The sequence below is a fragment of the Lucilia sericata genome, unplaced genomic scaffold, assembly GCF_015586225.1.
Source record: "Lucilia sericata isolate MDLA Ls3-8-SP2 unplaced genomic scaffold, ASM1558622v1 Contig000062F_arrow, whole genome shotgun sequence".
NCBI classification, from domain to species: Eukaryota; Metazoa; Arthropoda; class Insecta; order Diptera; family Calliphoridae; genus Lucilia; species Lucilia sericata.
The window spans coordinates 456,132-475,849 of NW_023994097.1; the positions used below are offsets into that span (position 1 = coordinate 456,132).

At 31.2% G+C, this 19,718-nt stretch overlaps 2 protein-coding genes across 2 annotated transcripts; both read right to left on the reverse strand.

The window, feature by feature from the left end:
- Positions 1-969: 969 nt before the first annotated feature.
- Positions 970-1,970, reverse strand: LOC119616208 (protein zerknuellt 2). Its single transcript, XM_037972536.1, has 2 exons — positions 1,899-1,970; positions 970-1,830 (listed from the first exon to the last, which is right to left on the reverse strand). Exons 1-2 carry the CDS (start codon positions 1,968-1,970, stop codon positions 970-972), a joined length of 933 nt encoding a protein of 310 aa, XP_037828464.1.
- A 14,487-nt stretch (positions 1,971-16,457) lies between these two features.
- Positions 16,458-17,608, reverse strand: LOC119616209 (protein zerknuellt 1). The gene is made up of 3 exons (XM_037972537.1): positions 17,522-17,608; positions 16,690-17,456; positions 16,458-16,605 (listed from the first exon to the last, which is right to left on the reverse strand). Exons 1-3 carry the CDS (start codon positions 17,606-17,608, stop codon positions 16,458-16,460), a joined length of 1,002 nt encoding a protein of 333 aa, XP_037828465.1.
- Positions 17,609-19,718: the final 2,110 nt, after the last annotated feature.

Genomic DNA, 19,718 nt, shown 5'->3' on the forward strand with positions numbered 1-19,718 from the left:
GCTTGTAAGTTATTAGAGTCATCTTAAGTCCAAAAACTTTTAAAATTCTCTTATTTAATACTTTATAATGTATAAAATAGCGGAAAAACGCTTAAAAATTCCCCGGGATTTCATTCACTCTACTCTATCTCGTACAGATCCTTTCGAATCTTGGTCATGGTTAAATCGTCTTAGAATCTAAAAAGCGGGAAACCCAAAAATATGCTCCTAAAAGTGCTTTAATCGCGTTAAATATGCAATAAATTTAGAAATATAAAATATGCTCTAAAAGTAAACTTATAAAATATGCTCCAAAAATAAAAGTTTTAATTATTTATTAACATTAAAATGTTCAAAAAGACTGACAATGTAATGAAATGATCAAAATTCATTGTAAGTAAAGTTTTGAAAAAACTTGCAAATGCAAATATACAAACATCATAAAAATAAAGCATAAAACATCAAAATATACGGTAAAAGGGTAAAATACGCTTTATAAACTCGAAAATCTGAATTAAATATGCTACTAAAGCAAAATTATGCTCTTATGTGTAAAATATGCAAAAAATGCACTAACATGACAAAATTGGTCTGAAACATGTAAATATAAAATATAAACTTTTTGTATATTTTTGCCAAAAAATTGTTTAAATTTGAAACTAATGTCAAAAATTAATATTTCCATGCGTTCATTGCGAGAACGTTTTCAAGTCATTAGGTAACATACATATGTACATATGTATATACCAAAATAATAATATAATAAAATAAGCAAATAATACAAATAATTTAAATATTTATAAACCTGTATTTATTTGCAAAGTTTTCAAACGGAACCATAAAATTAATAATTATGAAGACATCTTACAGGACAAAAAATATTTTCTTAATTCTAATTAAATATAATAAATAATAGTTAAATATATAATATTTACACTTTAACACACATACATATAGTAATGGATAATATATAAAAAATTTGTAAAATTTTTACATATTTAAGAGATTTTGTACAAAATCAAAATCCATGTCAAATTGTAAAGAACTTAAACACGTAGATGCTGACAATGAGGATGAAGATGACGATGTGGTGGACAATGTATTGCAAATGTCATCAACGGATGACTGATTATTTGGCAAATTTTCCGCCATTAGGAAATCCAAAATATCTTTTTGATCGTTGAAGCAAGGAAGTGGTTGGTAATCATCGAACAATGATGATGTGGAGTTGAAGAAGGAATCATTGTGAGCCAGAGATTCCGAAGATGAGCCCAAATATTCCATAGATTGTGGTGGCGAATTAAATACTGATTGATATTGAGGTTCAGTTTTCACATAAGTCGACTCATTTAGACTGTTGGGTGATGTCATTGGAGATGTTTTATATTGCTGGTCGAAACTGGTATTGGATAATGACTCCATAGGTTCTTGCTTGACAGCTGAAATTTCAGTGTTCGCCAAGAATAAAGGCAAGTTATCTGAGCTTTGATTGTTTTGTTGGGTAGATGATGAACAGCCACGCAGTTTGGTATAATCTTTTGGGGCTTTTGAGGCGTCTTTCTTGCTCTTCATGCGGCGATTTTGGAACCAAATCTTTACTTGACGTTCGGTTAAATCTAAACGTTCGGCAATTTCAATGCGACGAGGGCGGCATAAATATTTATTAATGTGAAATTCACGTTCCAATTCGATCAGTTGTTTGCTGGTAAATGCTGTACGTATGCGTTTGGCCTTGGAAGTTCCTTTCGATTCGATGGATGATGACGGCGAAACGGGCGATGTTGTTGTAGAGTAACTATGAGTGGGTGAAGGTGACATTGATGCAAGTGGGATATAAAGATAAGTGTCCATCTGTAAAATAAAAATTATGTAAAATTTAGTAAATTGTTTAATAAATATAGCGAAATGTTTAAACTTACATTAAGACCACTTTGATATTGCAAAGTTTGTGACAAGTATTCTTCTAAATTGATGTTATTCAAGAATTCCATTTTTGCTGTTCTCGTTAAAAAATTCCAATAGAAGATGAAGGTGTTGCTTGTTTGAATAGTTATGGATGATTGTGCTCAATGTTTGCTTAACCAAAGTATTTATATGAAACTCTACATTGGAAAATATTATTTTATACCTGCATGCATACAGGACATATCACTATTTGCTTGTTGGATTTATAGCCAAGGACTATTGCAAATCGGAATTAGTTGTGATTTCCTTACCTGCTGCACGCTTGTCTTTCGCTTAAAGATCGTGACAATAAGCCTAAGCAGCCAGACCGGCGTTTCAGTATGCGTAATAGCATTTCGACTAGTCTTATTCACTCTGCTTACAGGCTGTCTAACTGATTTTGTATATTTACTTATGGATAGAGATAGTGATTTAGTTGGATGGTTGGTTAGTTTGTCTAAATATTATAGTTTATGGGCAATTGGTTTGTCACAAAAAGATTGTGTTTTTGATAATTAAAATTATACACAAAATGTATGGTTGAATCCAATTTTATTACATACTCTTACGTACAAAAGTACATTTTTAGATGATGAGTCATTAGGAAAGTAAAGTTGATTAAAGCAAAAAACGGAAGTAAAATGTATTAAGGAATTTCCTTAAAAATCTAAATTAGGAAAATTGTACTTAAAAACTACAAAATAGAAGTTAACTCATGTCAGAGATTTCGTTAACAAAATATTTTTTACTTAGACTAAATGGAGATTACCAATATTTTTTAAAACTCCACCATTTCGTACAAAAAAAAAAAACAAAAATTTATTTTACTTTATCACATTTCTTATTAAATTGAAAGCGAAAAAAACCTAATTGCCTAAAAATTAATTAATAGTTGTAACAAGATTTTGTTCACTTTTTCACTTACTTTTACTAATTCGAACAAAAAAATCATTAAAGAATGTTCCAGAAGCGTCCATGAAATTTGTAAAAGCTGCTTCTCTAAAGCGAGTGTATAGCGACTTTAATTGTGGTAGATATGTTGAGATTCCACATTGATGGAGGCAAGAATATATTATTACCGACAATTATAACTTAGTTATAGAAATATTTTATTCAATTATTAAATAATAACATACATATTAATATCTAAATGTCTCAACTCATTCAACTAACTGACTGTTGTCCCATGCTGTGGCCCTAAAGACGGCTTCTGTAATTTGTGGTTATCTGATCCCAATGTCGACAAAAAGTAAAAAAAACTTTATTATATAAAACAACAGAATCATATTAGATAAACAAAACATTGTCGAAGCCAAAATCAATGGGCGAACATCAGCCAGGAGTCATATTGTGTATTTCGACCATAAGTCTTTTTTTCGAATCTTATTATGTGTCTCGATCATGCTTTGGGTACATTTGTTGTTGTACTTTAATCAATCAGTTCGACTGGTATGTCACCAAAGTCAAATTTTCAAAAAGACATTCGTCTTTTCACACTTGCATTGTTATGTTTCCAAAATATCACATTATCCTCTTAATTTCCTTTAAATATTTATGCTGAGAATAACTGCAGTGATCGCAAGACAGACAGTCAGAGAATGTGGATAGGAGAAAAAGTACAAGTAAGTTCTGTAGAATAGTATGAAAGGCTCGCCATGACATCGCGACAGTAATGTTTAAATGTATAGTTTATAACAACCAATAGTTTAGTTCGTTTCCTTTACATACACTTGGTTTAATTTTTTGTGTAATGCGTCCTTGTAGTTGCATTTTATAATGTATTTCTTCGTTTAGAGAAAAGTCTGCGCACGCGACGACTAGCCAAATCATATGGGCATTTAGTCAGTTGTCTGTTTGGTATGAAAATATTAGAATATGTATTTTACTGGTTGTAGTATGAATTATTATATATGACAAAACGACAATCGTGTGTAGTTTTCCCTTCTACTATTTTTGTCACCTTTGTACTATCGTGTCCCGTCATATGGTCGGCAAAATTTTTTATTTGTAAGTATTTTGACATACAATTTGCAAATTTTCGTTTCAGAATTTTTTTACATTAATTTTCAATTTCTTAAATTTTTGCAAGAGAAAACATTATATGACCATAATGTTTTCTCTTGCAGCAATTTTAGGATCTAACTGATGTTTTACTTATACATTTTCATTGTACAAAATTTAGACACGATTTAAATTTGTTACAATTTAGATATTTATCTATATGATTATATTATCAATTGGTTCAATTAATCATGGAAGTCTGACACCACTCTTTCCTTTTATCACATCTTGGAAAAACGAAGTAGTTACAAGGTGTCAACGTGTATTAAAGCTGAATTTCATAAGAATTGTATTCCCTATTAATTAAATATGTATGTATGTGATATATTTTTGTGATTTTGAAATAGTTTTATAAAATCCTTAATACATATTTATACTTGGTCGACCATATGACGAGACTTAAATTATGGAACAAAAGTGAAAAAAACTAAAGGAAAACTAAACACAATTGTTATTTTAGCTAACGAGTATAAATTATAATAATCAGAAAGTGCATATTCGTATACTAATACTCATACCAAATTGACAACTGACTAAATGTCCATATATGTATATGATTTTGGCTAGTCGTCGCGTGCGCAGACTTTTCTCTAAGAAAACATTTCAGTTGCTAACAGCAAAACTACTAATAGAAAATGCACAAGGACACATTTCCCAAAAGACTCAACCAAATGTACAGGAAATTAACTATTTGTTGCTATAAACTACTTACGCATTAGTGTCGCGATATCATGGCGAGCCGTTTATACGTATTTTAGTGAACATTAATTGTACTTTCTCTTTTTCTCCTACAATCACCTCGGACATTCTCAGCGTAAATATTTAAAGTACATTAAAGGGATAATGTGATATTTTGGGCGCACAACAATGAAAGTGTGAAAAGAAAATTTGACTTTGGTGACACACCGGTCGATCTGATCGATCCATTGGTATACTTAGTGTCGAAAGACACAATGAGACTCCTGACTGATGTTCGACCATTGATTTTGGCTTAGACAATGTTTTGTTTATTTAATACATTTCTCTTGTTTTAGATAATTAAGTATTTTTGGAGATAACCACAAATTACAGAAGCCGTCTTTAGGGGCACAGCGTGGGGCAGAAGTCTGTCGGTAGAACGATTTGAGGCATTTACATTACTTTTTGCAGTAGATATTAGTCAAGTATTATTTAATAATTACATAAAAGAATATATTTAAGATTAAGTACTAAATAATTGGGAGAGTTAAAAGTATCACTTATCTCATGTGATAGAATAGAATTAATAGCACTTTGGATTAAGTTTGATCCGATGAATTTAAAAGAGTATTGAATTTTTTGAAATAGATCAGTTTTGTCGAATTTCAACATAATACTAAACGAACGATTTCTTGACAAAAAAACAGAATTTTATGGAAAACATGTCTATATCGAATTTTATCTCTATACTGATATTTTTATCCGAGCTTTTATTAAAGCTCGGGTCAATCATATAAAAATCCTCACAAATATAGTTTTGAAAATTGATCCCAGAAATTTTCTAGCGTTATATCCTCAACGAATGCATCACCATCAAATCTCTTTATCAGATTTTGTGAGTATAAGTCTATTATTAACCCCACCGCCATATAATTTACCCAACGAATAGGGCTTAGTTAGCATGATGGTACGTATTTTAGTTGACACACAGGATACAAAATTAGACGTTCGGATTCAGGCAATTGAAGAGATTGTGAAACTCTGAAGCATTTCGTTATCATTGTCAGGCCTGCGTCGAAATTAGATCCAAATATCTTGGGAGTGATATTAGTATTTCTTCGGAGTTTATGTAATATACATCCTTCAATCAACCCAACCTATCATTCATTTACTGCATGACTGGCAAAAAAGCCGTGTCGATAAAAATGGGTTTGAATATGTTGTGACATTTTAGTATTTCTTAAATAACTTTCAAACAAATCATGGGCTTTGAAAACGTAATTAAAATAAAATGATTTTTAACTAATAATCGCTATCAAACCGAAAATAAAGGAAATTTTTAAAAATAAATAAAACTATATGAAAGACATTTGGTCTAATTAGCGCAAATACCTAAATTGGGGGGCAAAGCGGGTCTGGGGTACTATATTGAAGGCCCAGAAACTGAATAATAATAGCTTCCAATTGCCAACAGAGTTAACATATTTACGGACAGCCAGAAGGCAATCAGGGCGATATCAGGTGATAAAGTTAAATCTGAGACCGTATTGGATTGTAAGAACGCTTCCCAGACCACTCGGGAGTACTCGGCAACAAAAGAGCGAATATATTAGCTTTAAAGGGAAGTGAGCTCGAGGTAATTAACCTGACGAATGCATCACCATTCGACGCAACAAAGGTTGAAGAAAAGATATGGGTGAAAGAATCCCATAAAGCTTCTTTTATATAATAAACCACAATTATCGAGAGCAGGATGACAAATCTCCTCACCATGATCAAGTCTGAGGTTAGTATGATGGTACGTATTCTGAGTGGACACACAAGATTACTGGCACAGCTATGTACATATACAAAATTTGACATGCAGATTCAGACGAGAGCATGTAGAGGGGACAGTCAAACTCTAGAGCACTTTCTTTGTCCCACTATCAGGCATTTGTTAAAATTATTCCTCACGAACACTTATTAGGAATTACGTCCAGGAAACTGAGTTTATGAAAGATAATACATTATGTGAACACTATGATTTATTTTTTTTACCAAAAAACACTTTTTTCCATGAAAAGAAACGCACAACAGTGGGGTATTTCTTCGTACTTGATGTAGTATACATCCTCCTTTCAACCTAATCATATTGAAAGACATTCGAAGACGCATTTTTTAGTATTCAGTTCACCAACGCCGAATTTTTAATTTTCCAGTTATGCGGTATGTAAAAAATACATTTTGAAATTATCATATTTTCGATAGAATAATACAAAGTTTAACATTATAGAAAATTAAGTTTTACGTTTTGTTAAAAAAATATTATTGGAAATTTACAAACAATATCCGTTAGCATTCCTTATAATTTCTAGTTAAAAGACAACGAATTCGATGGAAAAAATCATATAATTTACTTTCGAAAATTTGTATACCAAGCTACCTCTTTTAGCATCCTTTGCAAAAAAGGTTGTTTCTATCCATAATTATACCTGTTTTTATTACTCCTTCAAAACAAAAAATTGCACCGCGGATTTATTTTATATGGGGTGGTCATAAAAAATACACACATACCTACTTTTTACTCTATAGTTTGTTTTGTTGCATGACTATACTGAAAGAGAAATTTTTGGTTTTTCCTGGGGTTTTCCAACAGACTTATGAATACTTTTGTCGTTAAGTCTCTACCTGCAATTTAGTTGCTGGCTTTATATTATGCTTGTGCCAATATGAACTAATACAAGTACGTTTAGTTTGAAGTAATCACACCCCATAAAATATAATTCCTTCAAAGATCATTTTTATATTTTGGAATTATATAAATTAAATACGCACATGCTAAGATACAATTGTGTCTATGAGTTTTCCCAGTTGTTCAATCGTTCAAAAATGTATCCATTCGTTTGAAATATAAGCACTAGTACGTCTACTTAAATTGATCTCAATTCAAAGTTGTAGTTAGGCTAACACTTGTTTAAAGGACCCCTAGGAGCCTGTAACGGCATTCTAAGGAAATATTGAGTAAAATATACATATGTATATCACTTTTAACTTCAGTTTCTTTACAATCATAATTATTGGAATTTTAAGTTTTGGAATATCTGATAAAAACTCATAGAGTTGAGCAAAGTTTTTCTCAGGGCTGGCTCCTCCCGCCTTCTATTTTTAAGTTAGGTTGATAGGAGTTTGTATAATACATCAAATCCGAAGAAATACACCTAGGCCACTATCGGGACAGTTGTTGGCTCCTTTTCATGAAAGAGAAATGTTTGTTGATAAAAAAACATTGTGTTAACTGAATGCATTATCTTTCAATGTTCAGAAACTCAGTTTCCTTAACCTAATTCCTAATAATTTTCCAACACTGTTCGTGAGAAATGTTTTATCTTGAATAATATTACTCCCATGATATTTGCATCTAACTTCGACGAATTTCCAATAGGATTTTTAACTACTACCTCTTTGAAACACCAATGAATAATTTGCTCATACTAGCATTGTAATAAAACAAATTGCTAAGTAATTACAATGTCCTTAAAGGTTGTCCTTACACACTTGGAGAATAAAGCATGGTCCAAACTATTTTTTATTTTTAAAGAGTTATAACTTTGGATCTAGTTGGAGGATTTCCATGATTGTTTCACTGTATGATAACTACATGACTTAAGAATATGTCTTGTAAATCTTATATGGATCCAGTTTACTTTTTGAAATATTAGGAATATAAGAAGAACGAAGAAAAAAATTTGCACATTTTTATTAAAAATTAAGATTTTTGTGTATTACCGCCTATCATGTAGTCGAGAAGTCGAAATAGAATTTATAATATTGTAATACATTTACCCCCATTTTCTCAATGTCTGATTATTTTTATCCTAACGATAAAGTGAAAGTTTTCATACAAAATTTTTTTTAATCGGCACTATATCTACCGGTTAAACAATAACAATAAAATTTAAGTTGGCATCACAGTCTCCGAAAAATGTATGATAAAATTCACATATTCACATGTACGAATTTAAAAACTATTTATGGGTAATCTCTAAACTGAAATAATTGAGAATCCCTGGTCAAGAGAAGCAATTGCAAATTAAGATATTTAAATTTATTAGTACTATAGATTTTGTCACAAAATGGGGGGGTCATTTCGTCCATACAAGGTTTTTTTTCAAATGAGTGTAACTTTTCAACTATTGGACTTTGCTTTTAAAAATGAATATTTTTGAATTCGGACCATAATTGATTTAAACCCTCATTGAAAGCGCTACACCGAATATCACCCTGATGTTAATATTAATATCGATTATAAAATTTAACATACATCTAATATATGAGTACATGATTTGATTGTCATAGTCTAATATAACACTCTTACTTCTTATTGCCAATTTTCTCAAGTATGATAGCAATATAAACTGTTCTATCGACATAAGTTTCTTTAAAATATAACGGAAAACATTACATTACCTAGAAATTAATTTACAACTGGCAACACTCTATGGTTGGAACACTGCATTATCGACATAATCCTATTAGTTTTCCATAATGCTTAAGCAGCGTTTTTTGACATATGTACGTTTTAGCCGATTTATTTTAAATGTTAAAATAATAGTGAAATAATAATACCTAGGAAACATTTTAGAATTTGTTCTAAAAAAAACTACTTTTAGAAGGGGTACAAACAGAATCATTTCAATTTTTTTTTAAAAACATCCATGAAACTAGTGACTTTGTAATTATTTCTAGAACAAGAAATTTTTTTGATGGCACATTCAAAATATTTTGTGTGAATATAAACAGATCCTAACACATGATGAATCCGTTCGCGTTAATCATTTTGATTGAGGGGCGCAAAAGTTATAGCGGTTTTCACCTAAATATTTAAAACAATTCTTAAAAATATTATTTATATATGTTATATTAAAAAAAATTGCACATAATTTTAAAAATAATTAAAATTCAGCGCATTAAATACATACCCTAAGATTTATTTTAAAAATTTTTAAAAATACACGGTAAAACTTTCATTTCAGTATTTTATTTAACTTCTTTTAGTTTTTTAAAAATTGCGAATTAGTAAAATTTAAGAAAAAACCCGTTAATATCTGAATTCTACGAGCTTGATTTATAAGGGAATGCTATTAAAAAATTATAGTTTGAAGGAATTAAATATGTATAGAGTGATGTTTTTTAATAGGTACATTTTATTTGGCCCACAAAAAACCTACAATTATTTAACTTTTTTGATGCGCCCCAGTTTTACATTAAAGTATTAAGAAAATTAGCAAATGGTGATAATTTTGGCGAATTTTGAGCATCATCCATGATGTGCCTTGGTAAAATGTGTTTGTCATTATCTTCATGTCTATACATTAAATGTTTTTATAGGTCGATGTTTGATATATAAAACCACAAAAATAAAAAAATAAATTTTTGCTAAATTATAAATTAAATAGAAAAATTCGTATATCTGAGAAACTATTAGAGCCAGAATCTTCAAATTTTACATGAAGAACTTTGATATTCATGTGAACATTTTGAGAATAACGGGGAGACTTTCAATGGGGGCTTGGCACCTCTCATATGAATTAAATACAAAATTTCGTTTATCTGGGAAACTAATAGAACTAGATTCTTCAAATTTTTCACGAAGAACTTTAATATTCATCAGAACATTTTGGAGAAAAAAGGGCGGACTTTCATCTGGAGGGGCTTGGAGGGGCTGAGAAACTATTAGGGCTAGAATCTTAAAATTTTACATGAAGAACTTTGACATTCATCTGAACATTTAATAACGGGCGGACTTTCAAAGGGGGGCTTGCCACCACCCATATGAATTAAATACAAAATTTGGTTTATCTGGGAAACTCATAGAACTAAATTCTTCAAATTTTGCACGAAGAACTTTAATATTCATCCGAACATTTTGGAAAAAGGCGGACTTTCATTTTGGGGCTTGGAGCCCCCATATGAATTAAATAGAAAATTTGTATATCTGGAAACTATAAGAGCTAGAATCTTCAAATGAATTAAATACAAAATTTCGTACATCTTGTAAACTATTAGATTATAAAACTGTTTCATAAATTACATTAAAATCTTAATTAACGTTCGGTAAAATTGGCGAACTTGCAATAATTTGCCTGGCATCTCTCATATGTAACAAATTGTATATGTGGAAAACTATTGTAGTAAGAATCTTCAAAATCGTTAAGTAGGTTTTTTATTTATATTGCTTTTAGGGTAGCAAAGCACACTGGGTATAGCTAGTAATAAATAAGAATAAAAGAATGAAAAGATCGTAAACTTCGATCTAACTCAATATATGTAAGTAGAATGAAATAGGAGGTGTTGTAAGAATATTCCAAATCTTCCTACTTGTGAATTAATTATATTCTTACAAGACCTCCTATTTCATTCTACTAGTGGCCCGTAGCTGTCCCGAAAATGCATTCCATTCTGTTGTTGTAAAATAACTTCCAAATGAAATAACTCCCAAAACATTTTCCATACAAATGGGGACTTATTTCATATGAAATAACTCCCAAATTATTGGAACTTTTTTTATATATTTTATTTCTCCGAATGAAACAACTCCCAATAAAATTTTTTGTTGTGAATTATTTATATTCGTAAATTAGATGTTATTTCATATGTATTGGGTGTAATTTCATTTATGCAAATTTTGTTGGAATTGGAAATTATTTCATTCTCGTTGGGATTTATATCATTCTTGTTGGAAGCTATTTCATTTTGTGATAATAATTTTTCAAACTTTAGTGGATAATGCATTTTGGATTTCCTTAAACAAATGTCTTGGACAGCAGGCCTTCGGCCGGGCACAAGGGTTTTAAACTCTAGGGTATTTCGACCAGCTTCGATGAATTGAATCTTTCTTTGAACACCATGTATTTTATGTTATTATAATTATGAACATTGTGATACTTTAAAATGTGTCACAATTCCATATGACATATTTAAAAATGTCCATGAGCATACAAATAGTTCATTTATAATGAAAAAAGGCTTCATTTAGCGAAGCCGATCGCCCGGCCGAAGGCCGAGTGTCCCACACCATGGAGTTGGGAGTTATTTCACTTCTGTTGGGAATTTTTTCATTGGAAGTTATTTTACACAAATAAATTCTTCGAATTGGGAATTATTGCATATTTTTTGGGATTTGTTTCATTGGGAGCTATTTCGCATTTTTTGGGACTTAAATTTTTAAAACTGCCAATTATTGGGAATTATTTCATTTTAAACTTTGGGAGTTATTTCATTTCAAGTTAATTTTTGATAAAATTGGCGTTTATATCATTTTACTCGCTGGGAGTAATTTCGTTTGGGAGCTATTTTACTGTTTCTACTTTATAATTTGACAGTCTCAAAACTGCATGAAATTTAGACGTTATATCAAAATAGTGGTAAATTTGTTTAAGTACAGTAAATATTATTGATCTCATTTTTGAACACAATTTACATTTAAAATTTCCAAAGAACATGCTAGATGATTTATCATCAATTCTAGAAATACTGAATTAAGAAATCTTTTAAAAGAGATTTTTTAAGTTTCTTATTAAGCTCCATCACTGAAGAGCTATTATATGCGTAACATACGAATTAAGTAATCAAAGGATTTTATAAGACATACCTTAGGAATTGAGATCAAATTAAGTAGTCGTACTAGTGCTTTACATTTCATGTGGATAAATTTTGTAGCGATTGAACAACTGGGAAAATCCAGGTGAAAAACTCATAGATACAATCGAGTTATAGCATGCGAGGATTTAATATATAGAATTCTAACTATAAAAGAGATCTTTAAAATGGATTTAATTTTATAGGGTGTGATTATTTTAAATTTCAACTAAAAGAACATGTTAAACGCGAATATTTATTATAGGGGTCATATAAATCTACCTAGGTAGTTTCATTTGCAAAAAAAAAAATATGAAGCCAGCTACTAAATTCCAGGTAACAACTAAGCGTCATAAGTATTCATAATTCTGTTGGAAAACCCAAGGAAAAACCAAACAATTTCTCTTTCAATCTAGTCTTGTAGCTTTCTTTAATTTGAAATGAAAAATTTTATATTTAATCGATGGTTTCCAAGCCTCGATGAAAAATACTGATATTTATTATAATTATCGTCACGTCCGACAATACTTTTTATTTGTTTCGTTATTAGGGAAGTCGTAATTTTAATATTTTCATTTCGAATTTTCGTTGTAACTTTAAAACGGAAAGCGACATTTTCATAAAATGCAAAAGAGATCATTCACTACATACACTACATATTCACAAAATAAAAATTAAATCAACTTTTTTGTATACGAAGAAAATAATTTAAATTAAAATCCGAATCTAGGTTTTGATAGATATTTTTTTGTTTGAGGAATCCATATTCCTAAAAAACAATTAATAAAAAAATATTTTTTACTTTTTGACACTTTCTTATTTCCTTGAATTTGAGATTGATTTGCAAATTTACTACAATTTGGAGTTAAAAAGCTATAAATTAATAAATCGAACAAATTACATTAAATATACAGTCAAAATCGTTCATAATGAACTCGGTTATAACGAATTCTCGGTTATTATAAACTATTTTTCAAGTCCCAACATTTTGGTAACTATTTTCATACGAAAAACATCTCTTATAAAAAAAATAAAAACATAAAAGTTACGGTGCAGGGTCTAAATAACCCAGTACCGGCGGCAAGTGTTGATCTACTCGTGAGTCACGTGTAGTCGTCACCCTGCAATCATGAGCAAAGACTACTACGCAGGTGGGTATCTGGCAACCGCGGCGAACAATGCGTCAAATGCCATTGGCAAAAAGAGATGTATGTACTCGGAGAGAGCTCTAAGCTACCTCAGACTTTAAATATAGGTGAGGACACCATTATAGCAAATCCCAAAAAGGATGAAGTAGAGCAAATGGTGAAATAGTCGAGTGATAGTATAGCTAAGCTACATTTTACTAAGAAAAGACTTTCTGGAGCACAGTGGAGGAAATTGAAAAATATGCTTTAGGAATTCATAGTTAGTCAATCCCATACTCCACTCCAAAGGAAAAATCGGACTCTCTCACAAGATCTGAGGCAAAGAGTATCAGGTCCCCGAGGAGTTGACAACTCAGAATAATCCTAAGAAGAAAAAAGAGCTCCCCGTCTTCTAATACACAGTTGAAGCCAAGCCATACTTCACTCAAAGGAACCTCAAGTCAGAAACCTGCGAGTAAGGGTGACAACGCCAAGCCAGATATTCCGAAGACGAGGTAAGGTAAGAGTATCTCAAAAGAAGCTCCGAAAAACGAGGAAGGAGAAGCTAGACAGTGGAAAAGGAAAAGAGTCGCCATCTTACGCCAAAGTTGCCAGAAGAAAACACCGGGACGATCTCCACTATGCAGTTTACGATGCCGGTAACCCGACAGGCAAAATTCCAATAGACCAATAGAATAAAATAAAAGACCTAGTCAACAATAAGATATTGGACCACGCAATCGCTTTAAAGGGCAAACAACCAATAGAGAGCGTGAGCTGCGAGTTCAGCATGGGCGTGATGTTGATGAGGTTGGCATCTCACTAATGTGTTTGCACCCTAAAGAACTTGGTGTAAAGTATCCCCACTCTCTGGGACGGCTCTAAGCTGGGAGTGGTAATCAAGAGGCATCTTCCGGTGCTCTTAAAATCCACTGTCTACATAAAAGGATGGGGCAGTAAATTGGCTAATGAGCGTATATTGGAAATTCTTAGAAGCTGTAATGCAGAACGGGCCGTGTAAAAATGGGTGGTCTTTCACAGAAAAGAAGAACCTGAGCGAACTTTATTTGTAATAGATATCGACCAGAATTTCATGGCTAGTCTTGCCAAGAACTTATTTATTTACCTTTAAAGCTGTCATATTCAAAATTGAGAAGGAGCCGATTGGAAGAACTTTTACAACAAGCCCCGACAAGGACACTAAAATATCTAAGACGGTGACAGCAAATTTCTGGTAAATGTACCTTCAGTTGGATTCTACGTTCCGTTCCGTGATGAATCAGATGATTCGTTTTTGACTTACGGATATTATAAACTTACAGATTTGAATAATTCATAATTAATATCTTACATTCTCATTTATATTTTTTTCGAAAAAGAATAATTGATAAACCTAATATCTATTCGCCAAGATTTAAGATTACTTCATTTTCATAATCGTTAATGTTTTTCAAAGAGTTTCCAGCTCTTTGTTTCCCCTAAAAAATGACAAACATATACAAATGTGACACGTGCTCGTCTTCTACTTCATTGTGCATTATTCGAAATACTTCATCCTCCAAAGATGCCCGTATTTGTGGCCTTACCTTTGTAGGGCCTCTTTGTTAAGACTCCTTGCTAATTTGGGTACTTCTGGTGAAGATTTCCTTGATGATATACATATACATCGAAGCGTATTTACGAGGCTTATTAAATCATATTTTTGAATTTTCGATATTTATAAACCCACAAATTTTCTTGGAAAACATTTAAAAAAAGTTGAATTTTGTTTTTTTTTTTTCTCATCATATAACTATTTTTTGTCGATCATTCATGGACTAAATATGAAATATATTTTCGCTAGAAGTGTATCCAAGTTTTGAACAAATATCTCATAATTGTGAAGTTTATATTATTCACATGTTATAAAAAAAAGATGAAAATTTCATAATTTTTGAACTTTGAACGCTTATAACTGTCAGATGGAGCTACCTATGGTCTTAAAAATTTTTAGTCTTATACTATCGAAATGTAAGTACAATACTATTAAAAGTTTATTAAAAAAAATATTATTTCAAAAAATGTTTGAGATTTAAGTTCTGTCCCATAAGGGCTAATAAAAATAGTGAATTACTCGAAATTGTGATGTGATAGGAAGAAATCGAAAGCAGTCATAGATGCAGTGTGGCAATATCTTAAGTTCTATTTTATAAAGAAGGATTTCAGTGCAGACCAGTGTTATCACTAAACATTTAGTGACAATCATGAAAGTATAAATATGTCACTTTCCGATTATTGTTATAATAACTTTAAATCTTTCGGGGTCACAAACGTTCGTAAAACATACTTGGCTTTTGAAATTAATATCAAATATATTGTTGTCTCTTGTATCTTGTATTATTGTTGAAGGGCGGAACTAATTACGAACTTGTAATTATTATTTTAAATATCGTCACCTGAAACGCAAACGGCTCTAATCAAAACATATGTCTACACAAAAAATTGGACTCCTCCGAACAAAATTAGCGATTTCATTGACAAAAAACAAAAGGCCCCATCTACAAAAACATTTAAATATTAAAGGTAAAAAGTCCAATTTGTCCATTTTTATATACGCCATTGTCAACTATCATAATAATTGATAGGTTTCACTATTAAACAATTTGTTTATTTACTACAAATTAATCGCGATGATAGAAACAAACTTCCCAATTTCAATAGTTTTTTGCTTCTTCTGGTAAATTTTAAAAATGTTAGTTAGGGCCGTTTGAGTTTTAAGTGACGATATGTAAGTATATTTTTTCAATTTTAAAAAATAAAGAACTCATATGTATATAGTACAGAAAACCTTATTATAATTTATAATTATTTTTCTAAATTAAAACTACTAAAAAATAATATTATATTAATTTTAAAATATTGTAACTTAATTACTAAAATGCCTTTAAAGGCTAATTCACATGCAATAATATAACTTAAATTAATTATCGTCAATTAAAGTGACGTGTTACTAAAATAATAAGAATTATATCTATCACTAAAACTAAAATAACTTGTGCAACTATTTCTTTAGTTACTGTAGTTATAGTACATTCCAGTGGGATTCAAATGAGCACGATTTACTTTCATAGATTTAGCAACTGGTTCACCCCAAGTCAAATTCATAGATGGTGTAGGCGTAGCACTGGGAACATTTGGAGTCCATTGTGTGCGTTGGTGTGGTTGATGTGTTGGCAAATCATTACCAGTCGTGCTAGCGATGCTCAATTGATTGTTGCTGGCATGGTTTACATTTCCAACTGAACCCCTTGACCAAGCCTGAGCTGATTGTTCTAAATCTTGTTTAATCGATTGTAAAACCATGTCCAAATTGTATGAAGAATAGCTGGATGTATTTAGGGAAGATGAAGAAGTGTTTTGACTACTTGTTGGAGAACTTTCCGAAAGATGATCTAATATTTCATTTAGATCTGGTGTAAATGATTGATTTGGACTGGGAGTTATTTTTGCAACAGGCATTTCCTTGGGAAAATTAACTTCAGCATGATGAACTTTAGCGTGATTTGAAGTAGTAGCAGCAGCGCTTGGAAAAGCAGTGCTATGAGTACGTTTCTCAGCCGATTGCAATGAGGGATCTTGAGAATACGACATCAAACGCTGCACAATGCCCTTATGAACATTTTGTTCTGTCATAGGCTGGGTGGCTTTGGTAGCTGTTTTGGTTTCTTGCGGACCTTGTATATCTTTCTTATATTTCATGCGACGATTTTGAAACCAAATTTTAACTTGTCTCTCACAAAGTGATAACCGCTGGGCAATTTCAATTCGACGAGTACGATATAAATACATATTCCGTTTGAATTCACTTTCCAGCTGTACAAGTTGGGAACTGGTAAAGGCCGTGCGGGAGCGTTTCAATTTAGTGCGTACTGGTTCCGCTTGCGGTATGCTTTCGTCCGACGAATTACGTTGCATTTCAACATCGTTATTCGTAGTTTGAGCAATAGGCTGATGATATGCTTGTTCCATGGGTGTTGGGTATATTTGTTGATTTGGTGGATAGACCATCTAGAAAAATTAAACAAAATAATATTAAAGAATGGATTTCATTTGGGATTTTATCAAAAACTTACATTGTTGTAATTAACCACTGGTGTTTGGTATACCGACACCTTGGATGATGATTGGTGCATTGGATAGTAATGCATTACTGAAGACATTTTCAAAAAAAATTTTTGTCGTTTCAAGTTGTTCTTAGTTGAAGATCTAAATAGATACTGATGATCTCTGCTTCAAATGCTGTCGCTTATATAGTACGAACTTTAAACGTTGGTACCTGTCGCGTTCCTTGCAAAATTTGCCTAAACACTCGCGCTCAGTGCAATAAATCCTTTTGGTGACGGGCTTCATTGGCACCGTCAAGACGAGCCGTCAGCGTAACGTGAGCATTTTGTAGTAGTAATTATCAGGTAGATAGACATCATACCAAACACAAAGAAATATTATTTTCTAAAGATTTTAAAGATTGAGTTGCAATTGTTAGTGTAATCGAAAAGTCTTATAAGTGGAACGGACTAACATTTTTAAAAATTTCTTTTTAGAGCAACTACTATATAGTTATAGATGGTGAAATTTTTTTGCAAACAAATATTGTACTTTGACTTTATATTCAGATCGATATGTATTGTTTAGACTAAATCAAACCAAGTAGATCAACATCAGGATAAAAATTTCAATTATGGATGTTGGCTTGTCGACACAATCAATAAGAAGGCTAAAAATCATGTTTTTCAGGAAAATTTAAATTTTATATAAATATGTAAATATACAGTTTCATTTAGTAGAATTTGTTAACACACTCTCATTCTAAATTTTATCATTATCTAGTCAGCGTCATTAAATTAAATAAGAAACGTTTGAACAAAAAGTTTGTAACTGCAAGCAGTTCCTAATAATATATAATTACAAAACGTATATTATTAATGTAATATTTATATTGATATACATATTTCAATCATTAACGTATTTTCAAACCCAATGTAATATTTATGTTTTCAATAGTTTGTATTGAAAACTATAAGAATTTTCTATAATTTTCAGTTTAATGGTATCAATAATTAACATGTATATAGTATCTTAAAGTAACTTTAATTATCGGTGTAATTTATTTTTCAGTTATAGACTAATTCCTATGTATTTAATTTCCTTAGACTATATACAATATTCTCCAATAATCGTTTAGGTATCTAAAATCAAAAGGTACTACAACCAACAGAGCTGATGTAAAATTCTCATAACTTCTTAGAATAGAGTCTCCTCCGAAAGGAAATCCATAGTCGCCACAATGTTGTGTCGTCGAGAAATTCGAAAAACAGAATTCTGGCAAAAAGTACTACTGACGACAATAATCAGAAGAGACGAAGCGTAAAACGAATGACCGACAACATTCTTTCTACTTATAACGCCTCAAAGACACAAGTCTTGCTTTTCGTTGTCTTTGCCGTTGTCGTCATCCTGCGACAATGCCAAGCAAATTCTACCCAAGTCTAGTCAAAAATCTTAACAAACTAAAAGTACTAATTCTGCAGAGAAGATGTACAAGACAAGATACAAAATATTGCAATGTATAGACGTATCATATCCATTGGTTATTGTCGATAATCCGACGACAATCTTCAAGTACAAACTCGCTTATATTGTTTTTTTTGGTGATCATGGCTGTTGCAAAACTTGTTTACACCTGTTACAGCAGGATACGGAATAGGACGTCACCACAAAATCTAGTCGATGGAAATATGAAAATATCTCTTCATACTACTACTTCACTTCAAAGCAATAGAAATTGGCAAAAACGAAAGCGAAAGGAAATATAATTTTAGGATTCTTAGTGTGTTGTCCTTCATAAACAGTCTAAAATATTAAACTAATATTTACATGCATGTTCATAATTATATATACATATGTGTTTGTATTTTCATAACGTGTTTAAGCTGCGAAAAAGGATGTTTACATTTGTGTACATGTATTTGTGTATTTTTTAAGGTTTTATGCTCGATTTCACAGTTTATGACTTTGTATACACATTTTCTTTTTGTCTTGTTTTGTTCTATTTTGTTTAAGTCCTTCAGAGGCGCCTTGTCCTTTTTGTTTTCTTCTTTAGGAAAAGCAGCAGAAGAATAAGAAGAAGGCAAGGAATTGAGATTCCTTCGAATTGTAGGTATTTTATTTTTCAAAAATTTCAACTAAATCAAATTGTGTTTACGCGTATGTGCAAATAACATACGAGTATACTCACGAATATTATATATGCACTATAATTTAGTATGAGTA

Bases quoted from the DNA above. Each gene is read 5' to 3' on its own strand.
- LOC119616208 (XM_037972536.1), bottom strand. From the start codon at position 1,970: ATGGAATTCTTGAATAACATCAATTTAGAAGAATACTTGTCACAAACT. The intron at 1,831-1,898 runs GTAAGTTTAAAC...TTTATTTTACAG, and splicing joins AATATCAAAGTGGTCTTAAT to ATGGACACTTATCTTTATAT.
- LOC119616209 (XM_037972537.1), bottom strand. From the start codon at position 17,608: ATGTCTTCAGTAATGCATTACTATCCAATGCACCAATCATCATCCAAG. The intron at 17,457-17,521 runs GTAAGTTTTTGA...TAATTTTTCTAG, and splicing joins CAGTGGTTAATTACAACAAT to ATGGTCTATCCACCAAATCA. The intron at 16,606-16,689 runs AGTTGGAAATGT...ACATCAACCACA, and splicing joins CAGGCTTGGTCAAGGGGTTC to CCAACGCACACAATGGACTC.